This window comes from Gobio gobio (genome assembly GCF_949357685.1).
Source record: "Gobio gobio genome assembly, chromosome: 25".
NCBI classification, from domain to species: Eukaryota; Metazoa; Chordata; class Actinopteri; order Cypriniformes; family Gobionidae; genus Gobio; species Gobio gobio.
The window spans coordinates 19,801,873-19,813,258 of NC_137121.1; the positions used below are offsets into that span (position 1 = coordinate 19,801,873).

The 11,386-nt window shown below is 36.8% G+C and overlaps 1 protein-coding gene across 1 annotated transcript in view; it reads left to right on the forward strand.

Moving 5' to 3' along the window:
* The window catches only part of LOC307121229 (transcription initiation factor TFIID subunit 4), a gene marked incomplete at its 5' end in the record, with an annotated part of 52,828 nt that overhangs the window by 13,739 nt on the left and 27,703 nt on the right, over window positions 1–11,386 (forward strand). Inside the window, 5 exons of the mRNA XM_079808757.1 lie at window positions 30–135; window positions 649–818; window positions 3,055–3,185; window positions 6,294–6,419; window positions 9,317–9,373. Of these exons, the coding sequence (XP_079664883.1) occupies window positions 30–135; window positions 649–818; window positions 3,055–3,185; window positions 6,294–6,419; window positions 9,317–9,373 (590 nt within the window). The remainder of the gene's footprint in view (window positions 1–29; window positions 136–648; window positions 819–3,054; window positions 3,186–6,293; window positions 6,420–9,316; window positions 9,374–11,386) is intronic.

Sequence of the window (11,386 nt, forward strand, 5' to 3'; positions counted from 1 at the left end):
CCCCAGTATAATTACAAGTTTTATTGCAGGTGCTGTTGGGACACACTTCCAAGTGAGGAACCCCATGAGTGTGGCTTTTCAAGCCTCAGCCAATCAGAAACAGAAGCTAAATGACCCTGGGGGTGGGACTTTCAGGTAGGTTTTCTAAGAATCCAGTAGGGGGCGACGTTTCTCTAGAATTGTTGTTTTATTGGGTTCAGACAGAATTTGAGAATGTAAAAATGGGTGTGATGGAATGAAGTCATGTTCATGACTATCTATTATTTTGCTGAAAAAAATGATAATTAAAAAAAGATTAATAAAAGCTTTGAAATAAGTTTGGTATCAAACCCATTCCACAAGATTTTCTCACATTTTATATATACAAACTGCTTCATGTATACATTTAATGTGTAAAAATAAAAAAGTGACATTGACCATTTACTAAGTACAAGATGCGATGTTAATTTTTCATTTGAATTAAAGCATATTAAATTTAGAATTTAACAAGTTCTTTCACAGTAATGGACTTTGTATACATACATGCAACATAACTTGACATAAATGTTTTATATCATAATTTTTTTGTAATATATAACTTTATATACATCAAAATATACCTCATGCATGGAAAAGCTCTTCTTGAATCTCCTCTGTTTGTGTCTGCAGGGATGATGACGACATCAATGACGTGGCATCCATGGCTGGTGTGAACCTGAACGAGGAGAACGCCCGTATCTTGGCCACGGGTTCGGAGCTGGTGGGCACCCAGATCCGTTCCTGTAAGGACGAGGCCTTCCTTCCTGCCAGCCTGCTCCACAAACGTCTCCTGGAGACTGGTACAAAATAGCTCACCGCCACAATACTCTCATATACTGGAGCGGCAGTCTGGCAACGTGCTTGTCAGGATCAGTTTCTCCTGGCAGGTTTACAGTCATAAAGAGGTTTAGGCTGTACCGCCACTGTGTGGGCAGTTAATATTCTGTCTAATTACTGTATCAGTGTTGACTGACGTTGTTTGAGGGCGGATCTTTAAATGGGTGTGGGATTATGAATGGATTTAAACAAAAAGCTGATGAAAGCTGGCTCGGTGAGACAGGAAAGATGTGTCACTCTTTTCAAAGCTTTAGGATTCGGCTTCTTGATTTAAATGCCATAGAGAGGAAAAACTATATAGCTAATAATTTTGGGCCAGATTATCAGTCAGACATGAATAGAAGGGATCTGCACACTTTCAAAAATCAACTAACTATTCATTAGCCTTAAACTAGAGTAATGAGTGTTAAAGCACAGTATAATTAGGCTAGATTCATATTTCTTTTTTGCGTTCTTGCAAAAAATTGTATGTGTGTATATGTACACACTATTATTAATTACTTCATACACGTTTGTATATGACAAAACAGAAAATGTAGGTAAAGTTTGTTGTGTATATTATATAATTAACGGAAAAGTTTTTTGATGCTCTAAAAATTTTTTTAAATCACTATTATAGTATTCATTAGTATTTCGAATTCACTTTTTGTTTTAAATATTTCTGTTTAGCTTTAATTTCTTTTTCAATTAAAAAAATAAATAAAAAATGTAGTGCTTCACTTTAAATTTAATTATTTTATGTTTTAGGTAACTTTTCTAATTTGTATTTTTCATTTAATATTTAAACTTTATTTAAATTAACGGAAATTATTTGTAATAGTTTGAGTTTAGTTTATTAACTGTAATAACACTGCTAGTTGAATAGTTGGTCACTATGATCCACTTAAAACTAGAGATCAATTGATTAGTACCCTTCCAGTCCCCTCTCCTTGATCTCCACTTAAGACTAGTGCACTTTCTTGTGCACTTCCACTGGTCACTCACATGCTAAGTCAGTGCAATGAGTGCCCCGTGTCCGAGATGGAGGCCTCCCCGGGCTGCGAATGAATACTTTATAGGCCGTCTTCTGATGGCTCTCTGTTAGTTTGCTGTGTGCTGAAATGTGAGGTTGCCTCGGGCCTCTTCCCTGACAAGGTCACTTGCATGCACTCTCTGAATGTCCCTGCCTAAACAAACAATGCACATTTCAAACACTAGATGGATTAAAATCTACATTCCTGTAGAGTCTACATGTGAACAAATTGAATTATTCTGCATTTTGCAAAGACAATTTGAGCCTCCTTGCCACCATAATTCGCAGCCATGTTGTTATGCTATGGTGATGCAAGGTGAGACTGAGGCCTTCTAGGTTGCTAGGGTGTTGCTAGGCGGAAAAGTTTAAAATAATAAAATATTTCAATCAATGCTGTTCTTTTTAACCTTCCTATACTTCCTCTTTTCAATATTGATAAGAAATGTTTCTTCAGCAGCAAATCAGTATATTAGAATAATTAAATGGGAAAATGTGCATAAAAATACCAAAAAGGGTCTATAATTAGGACCAAACTCCCAAATGGCATGCATGTATACTGAGAACACACTGCGCGTCTTATCAATAATGATTAGTTAACCTTCACATAGATCGCTTTAAAGATGTCCTAAAGAGCATGAAGAAACAGGAGACTGTCATATAGACATGAGGCAGGTCTTTGGCTCCCTCTCATCCAAAAAAGCACCCTCCATTATTGTATTTAAGCAAACTCTCTCTCCCCCTGTACGCTTGATTTAGCACACAGTGCATACCAATGAGTGCCTGCGGATATGTGCTATTACATGGAGCCCGGCTGTGGTTGTTATGCTGTCGCCAGGGGGGTGGAGTGTGTTAAAAATGTAAATCTTCCTCCGGGGGAGTTCTGTGTGTGTGTGTGTGACTTTCAGTTTGATGGCTGGATGAAGGAACGGGGAGGAGGTGCATTGCGCCACCTGCTGGATATGATGTGAAGAGTGATGTGAAGTGAGTGTGTGGGTGTGACAGATGCTAAGTGTGGCAGTGAAGTGTTTACCAGTTAAATTAGGTCATATCATGAAGCAGGTTTGAGGAGGAAAACAATAATACTTGTCTTTTAATTGGTTTGGTGCTCCAGGCCCAAAGAATCGCTTTTCTTCACTCATGCTCTACCTTCCCGGGTAACTTTAACACCAAACTTTGTATCATTTCAGCCAAGAAGTTTGGCGTGACGGAGGTATCAATGGAGACGGTCAATCTCATTTCTCACGCCACTCAGTCCAGGCTACGCTCCATGCTGGAGAAAGTCTCGGCCGTTGCGCAACACCGCGCTGACTCCTGCAAAGTAAGAACCAATACCTGAACCACTCCCTCCAGAACTTCAAAGAGAAACCACAAACTGACACTTACCACTGAACATTTCTCATTACATGTCCTTCACGCTGAAAATGTAACTCTTAATGTTAACCCTAACCAGAGTCTTGATCATGGGAGATACACTAGTATGAATAGGCTTTTGTTTTACATCACAATAAACTAAACTAATTATATAATGTATATAACCAAATTAGTATTGATCATAAGTTGTAATTGGTAATGCCATAAGCTTCCTTTGCTTATTTGTAATTGAAAAAGAGAGAAAATGTTTTATTTATTCTGTATTATTCTTATTGCTATTATATTTTATAGGGATGCACGATATATCGGCAACATATCGTTATCGGCCGATAAATGATTATTTTTGATGTTATCGTTATCGGTCCAATAAGAAAATTTGACCGATATAGTCAAGCCGATAGATAATGTATTATTTCCTTCAGCTGAGACGGACGCGCTGTCCACCATGATGGGTTTGAATTGCTCTAAATATGTTTGGAATCACTTCGAAAAGGAAAATACAGTTATGTGCAACATGTGCAGCGCAAGTCTTCTATAATCTATATAAAATGATAATGAGAATAGAATAGGCTGTAAAAGAGCGGTGTGTTTCAGCGCGTTTGTTGAGGGAAGAGCGCGCCCACGGAGTTACACCTTCATGACGAGCACAGTCAAGTTCGCTTGTGCATTCACAGCCTTTTGTGCCATTGTAAGTTGTAATATTATATTTATTATTATTCTGTGTATGTAATATCATATAGGATGCGTTTGGTTGAGTTAATAAACGATGCAGTAAAGCACTTCATTGTACCGGTCTTTAGCTTCAGCGCGCGCCCACGGAGTTACACCTTCATGACGAGCACAGTCAAGTTTGCTTGTGCATTCACAGCCTTTTGTGCCATTGTAAGTTGTAATATTATATTTATTATTTTGTGTATATAATCCCATATAGGATGCGTTTGGTTGAGTTAATTAACGATGCAGTAAAGCACTTCATTGTACCGGCGCGCGCATTTCAAACAGAAATGCACAGCATTAATAACTACTGGGACTGTCCTATACATAACACTGCAATGAGAATATTTCTGTTATAAAACGTAGTGAATTCTCTGGGTTTAATTGTTTTTCAGCGCGCTGTTGTGGGAAGCGTCAACAACGCATTCTGACCAGCACAGTCAAGTTCGCTTGTGCATTCGCGTCATTTTAAGCATATGTAAGTCGTAATATTACGTTTTTGTAGTATAAACATCTGATTAAAGTCATATAGGATGTGTTTCGTTAAGTCAATAACCCGCAGTGCTTCACTGTACCGGTGATCATCTTCAGTTTCAGCACGCTCTCAAACAGGGGAAGAGCATCCACAGGAGTTATAACCCTTCACCTATGCGTGATTTTGTGCTAATATAAGTTGTAATATTATATTTATTTTGTATAAATATCTGATTGTACTCATATATGATGCGTTTAGTTGTTAATTAAACTTCTAAGCGCTTCAGTTTATGGTTGTTCGTTCATTCTCTCCAGCTTCAGCGCGCTCTCAAACAGCAACATTATTCCTAATAGACTAGACTAATATTACAGATGTTTACTATTACTGTAATATTAAACTTTTTTTTTTTTTCAAAAACACAGAAGCATTATTTTTTATAATTAGCACTTTTATTGTTCTCGTATCATTTCCATCAACAATATGGTTTGATTAAAACCATTTCTTTATCGTCTGTGCGGAGGTTATTTCATGCACTTGCATTCTGATTCTTTATTATGCAGCCTAAGTAATGCTGTTCAATTACTTGTTTGCATTATTTAGGTATATTATTTTTATTTTTTAGACAATATAATTTTTGGTAACATTTTACAAATAAGGTCTCATTTTATTAATGCATTAACTATCATTAACAAACAGAGAGCAATAACCTTTGTTTCTTTTAGTAATAAAATGTTTGTGTTTTGTAACAGTCCATTCACAGTTCATACCTAATGTTAAAAGACACAACTTTGGGTCTGAATATGTTGAGATTAACATGAACTAAAATTAATAAATCCTGTTGAAGTATTGTTCATTCATTGTTGGTTAACTTATACTAACCAAAATTAAACCTTATTGTAAAGTGTTAAAAAAAAATATTTGGCCATAGGAGTGTAAAATTAATTTGAAAAGGTAAGGAATCTCACACTGGTTCAAATAGGCTACTGTAGTGTATAGGTTTGATTTATGTTGAAGTGTTTGGGACATGGCTTTTAATGGTGAGCCTTTTGTTTTTGTAATCAGGCTCTCAGAGTTTATTAAAATTTGTATTAAGATTTATCGGCCAATATATCGGTTATCGGCTTTCAAATATTAAGAATTATCGGTTATCGGTATCGGCCAAAATGTTCATATCGGTGCATCCCTAATATTTTAATATATGCTAGTTTTGTTAACTTGAGCGTAGAAGTCTGAATGTAATGCAGCTTGAGGATAAAACTGTGAAAATCTAGACTTTAATTTTGTACTAAGAAAAAAAAATAGAATGTCGCTATGGTGTCATGTTGCGATTTTATCCCGTTCTGATTTTGAAACAAACTCTTCGAGATGAGTAACTGGCACGGCTGTATGAAGTCAGCCTGTTGACATCAGCGAAAAACAAGCCAGACTTGAATGGAGACGGGAAAAGTTGGCCTTGCGAATGAGGCGCAGCCTCAGCGCAAAAGAAAGCATGCAAGAAGAGATGAGAAGAGCAGTGCCGTTCCCGCTGCTAATAGGCTATAGCCTCAGAAGTGCATGAAAATGTGTGGGTTCCTGTGTGTGTGTGTGTCGCTCTGCTTTGGTCCTCCACTGCGCCTCACGCAGCTCTTTTACCTGCAACGCTAGAACAACTATCGCAGGAAAGAGAGTCTGGGTTGCCTTGCAGAAACACTGTGAAACACACAATTATCCCATTAGCTCTGGGTGACCTACTAACTTCACTTTCATTTATGTACGAAAGGAAAAAGAGTGAAACTTTAGGCAAGCTGGGGAAAAGTTAGTTCACTCTTATAACAATGTAAAGGTGATAAACTTGTTGATGAGGAGTTTTGTTTTCTGTTTCCACAGGATGAGGAGCTGTACGATCAGGCTTCGGATGTGCGGACCCAGCTGAAGTTCTTTGAGCAGCTGGAGAAGATCGAGAAGCAGAGGAAAGATGACGAGGAACGGGAGCTACTAATGAAAGCCGCAAAAGTAGGTTTGAGTGATGCGGGAGGGGCCATCGGCGTCAGTCTGCCCATCAGCACCTTGCCAACGAACGCTGGCTTTTCTCGCACCACTGTTTAAAAGAAAACCGGTTGTGCTTTTAGGCCTCGGAGAGAAAAGACAGTGTTATTAAGACACAAGATTGCACTCTGCAGCTTCATACTGTAGCAAATTGCAGTAATGGCAAAGCCAGAGGGATTTATCCAGTCTCGAGTTGATTTGATTGTACTGTTGCCTGGACTGGAGTACATCAGGGGAAAGGGAATGAGTCTTCTGTTAGGAAGCGAGAGAGGATGTTTTAAATTTGCCTTGAAGTTGCTTTCTTTCTAGGGAAGTGACACTATCTCACTCACTGATTTTGTTGGGTAAAAAAATCATGTTAAATGTAATGGATGAACCTTAAGGCATCACTACCTTTACCTTTTTGGCACTAAGCAAGTAAACTCTGCTTATAAATTAATCAAGACTACATGGCTTTTTAAAACGGCTCTATAGCCAGACATGAGGATTAGGAGGAATTTTCTGGGTTCTAAACAAGTTCAGTGCTGTTGGCAGGGATGGACTTATGGGGGGGCTTTTGCTACTACATTTCTATATTTAAAATGCAGGGATGCATTGATATTAAAATTCAGTTAAGCTGTTAATGATATAACCTATAAATGGCTGGTATTAAAATTATATACTTTGTGATTAAATTATAAAAATATGAATACATTATAAAATATATAAATAAATAAATGTATATAAAATATTGAAATTTAAAAAATGTTAAATAATTATAAAACACTAAAAACTAAAATCAATTGTTTTAGATACAGATACAGAATGAAAAATGGATATTCATGTTGAGATTTGCTAACAATTTAAATTATTAGTGCTTTTAAAGATTATTTATTTTTTATTTTTATCAAAGATTAAGTAAGGCTGCTCGATTATGGCAAAAATCATAATCACGAATGAAACTACAAAAGTTATTCATTCAAGAGCAGTGAGTGATTTTATCTTTGTCTTTTGTTGTTTGATTAACATTATTGACTGCAGCAGATTTATTAGGCTGCTGTCACTTTAAGAGAATCCAATATACTGTTACACATATTCTTTCGGAACTGCTTACATTAATTTAAGACATAACCTGTTATGTCTTTAAATATGAGGATATTTAAGCTGTGAGGATACTCAGCAAAGTGGCATTTTGACATTTTTGTGTGTAGGCTATTTGACCGTTTAGGCGCATATCCAAAGCCCACAGTATAGTTTGCTTATGTGCGTCTCGCCCCGTGTTGGAGTGCGTACACATAAAGCCGCCTAGGGAACAGTGTCTCTTTTGCAGCTTAATGCGCTTTGAATAACACTGTTTAATATCAAGCACGTGCCGCAGTTTAGCAACAGTAGACTGCATTTTACAACACTTGATTTGAATGTTGACGTTCGAAAATCAATTACAATTAATCGCACATCCCAAACTTAAGGTGAGCGTTAGATGGCGGCAAAGATAATCTAAATGTAGACGAAAGGAGCTTGAATAATTAAATATCCAACGTCGGCTAAGTGCTGGTAAAGAAATAAAATAACAAAATCAGTGATATCGTTTGATAGTTAATATACCAATTTAAAATTCTGGCTAATATGATAGCCCGATTAATTATTTCCATGCTATGGCCAAATACTGATAAATGTCCATATTAAAATTCTGTACTAAATAAATCAAAACAAAAACAAAAATGACATTTAACACTGCTATTCAATTATTAGATTAGGTATTATTAGGTATTATTAGATTTAACTTGAATCAAGTGTTAGATGATGGCAGAGTAAAAATAGGGGAGTAGTTGAGCATGAACAAATAAATATCCACAGTTGGTCAATACTATTAAATAATATTAAAAAAAAATCTAATATCAGCTGATAATTAATGTACACTAAATTTTTTGTGGGACAAGTCGAAATTATTTTCTGTGGTAATTGACTGCGTATTCTCAGATGGTGCCGATACAAGTTGTATTGAAGTCAGAACATTTAATCTTTTTACTTGGATTTAAGTTAACCAAAACGATTCAATCCCATCCCTATATATAGGTCTGTTCAGGAAATGCATATTACTCACACATCAGCTCCTAACTATTTCATATGTGATGGTGACACTTGCGACTGCATGTAGATTCCGAAGCCGCAACAAACGGCTAATAGCAACTTCCCAGCATGCACTGCTCTCCCTTGAAGTTTCACTCCTTAAGATACGGTGGGGGTGTGACAATTCCCCACAGGAAAAGGACATGGCAACATGAAAGCAGAGGTAATTAGTTGACTTAAATGATAAACGCTGACGATGACGCTGAGCACTCCCACTCCGAAGCAACTCCCAGTGCAGCTCCATCCCTATTCTAATTAATGCAGTCGGCTAATTGACATGTCAGCCAGAAGATAATTGTTCTTATTTTGCTGTTGTTGGTCTCATATAAATACTGTTTGGGAATAGAGTTGACCTATTTACATGCACATCACTGTGTACCAGCAGTTTGTCAACATGGTAGAATTATTAGAAAGGTCCTAATCGCAGACATTAATGTTTTCTCAATATAGAGCAAAAGTTCAGGTAAATGTCAAGGACTAGTTCACAAAGTTTTTTTTGGTCATTATTTACTTGCAATCCTTTCATTCCTAATCTGTGTGCTATTTTTTTTCTGTGAACACAAATTTAGAGAATTTTTTTAATGCGCAAAAATAACATTTAAATCAGTTTGGTATGATTTTTTTTCATTAACTATTTCTTTGTTACATTTTGATTGTTTTCTAAACCGCTATTTCGACTGTAATATTGTTCATCTAAATGCCGGATATAATTTTAACCAGTCTATTTTAGTCCTAATGTTTCTCTTTGCTTGCAGAGTCGCTCGAGGCAGGAGGATCCTGAACAGGCCCGGCTTAAACAGAAAGCTAAAGAGGTGAGCTTTATGGAAGACTATTTAATAGTACTAATAAAAGTGCTCGACATACATTTTTCATGATTATGCCATTGCTATGACTTTGACATCATTTAGTCTGACATTGAGACAAATGGTCTTGTACGTCTCCTAACAAGTTTATTACAGCATGGGGGAGAAGTCATCATTTTGCTCAGATGTCACACCGCCCCGCCGCCACCATGAGTCTAATATGGGCTAATCTTTGGCTTGTGGGGGGCATGACATGTCTGAGCACTATGAATTTTTCATCAGGTTTAATGCCATTAAAAGCAAAATTACTTTATTTTGTGGATGGAAGAAAAGCAGATATTTTGAAGAATGGCCTGGTTGCTGTTTTCAATGCAATAAGAACGAATGGGAACTGGTGCTGTCAATCTTCAAACGGATACCAAATTACCATAAATGAATCAAAAAAAGGTTCATACACTATGGTGTGCTATATTCCAGGTGTTCTGAAGTCAACCATTAGCTTTGTGAGGAACCAGGCTAGTGATGCACAAATATTGAAATATTAGTTGATACCGATAAGCCCATAATTATTTGTATCATGCCCAACTGAAATATGGATAATGTTATGAAAAAATGTGCACAGTAAAAAACTATTACATGCACATTCATTCTTAAAGGTGGAGACGCTCTTTAAGAGGTCCTCTTTAAGGGTTACAATTTTGTTATGTTTCACTATCCCTTTAAATGAATGCAAATTATCTAAATATTCATACATTATAAAACTGTGTGTGTATTTGTATGTATATGTAGATATATGACGTTAGCATCACCCTGGGTCCCTCTACAAAAATCCAATAGGATTTTTCCATTGTCCGTTGACTTTTGGATTATTGCAGAAAATAAGGTCTGTGACAAAGCTTATGGTTCTGACACGTTTTGTGTATCGTGATAACTTTCACAAATGAACACACATTTTATGAATTTTGAAGCTTAAATACAATCGGCAGAATAAGCTAAACGTTGGCAATTAACGAACTACACCAGTCACATGACTTAAATGTTACCATCATTAAGCTTCCCAAAACTCTTCCAGTCTTGGTTTAATAACATTTTCCTTGAAAGTTCAAGTTATAATAGTTTGCAAGACGTACTAGTGAGTAGATGAGTTTACCTGTTCATCTGATGAGGTTTAAAGTCCCCGTCAACCTCTGTAGTTCCATATAGACACTTGTTATCAAACACCATTTACAAGTAAAATAAGTTAAAGCTTACAAAAATCATGAGTTTTACTGATTGATTTTATATCGAAGAATAAAATGTGAAAATATCTTGAGATTGTTCACCACAGACCTTACTTTAAAGTCCCTGTAAAGTCAAAACTAAACATGTGTTCTGAGTTTCTCACACCACAGATAAATGTGTTATTAACCACCCAGCCACATTTGAATCATAAAAAAATCTGCCAAGTACATCAAATAGCTTATCAAAACCTTGACAAAATAAGCAGCATTCTCTGCTCTCAAACGCTGGGGGTGTGTCCGCTGTCGGTGCTGAAACCACGCCCACTCGCGGGAAAGCTGCCGTAGTAGCACACAAGACAACACTCAAGTACAGTTCACAACCATCTATGATCACGACGATTTCGGCGGGACGGGAGGATGAAGGCCGGGGCGGTTGGCTCCAGTGCGTCATCGAGCCACCGTTTTAGCCCCACCCTAAAAATCATGAACACAACAACGGTGAAAAACTGTTGAACGGTCTAACTTCTGAATTCAGTACTACACAGTTCACAGTCTTTGTAATGTGTTTCAGCAATACATTTCTACAAATTAGAAACAAATCTCAAAATTGCCTTTACAGGGACTTTAAGCATTTAACCAAAAACCCATTGACTTTAGGATGATGGAACTGGAAGTGCTAAAATGCCATGTCTTTTCTGGGTTTTGGTATATAAAAATGTGTCATCCGTGCACCACTCTATAATGGCTTAAATGTCAGTCAGTTCCTTCTACAAAGTTATCATATTGTCCCTGTGCTGAAACT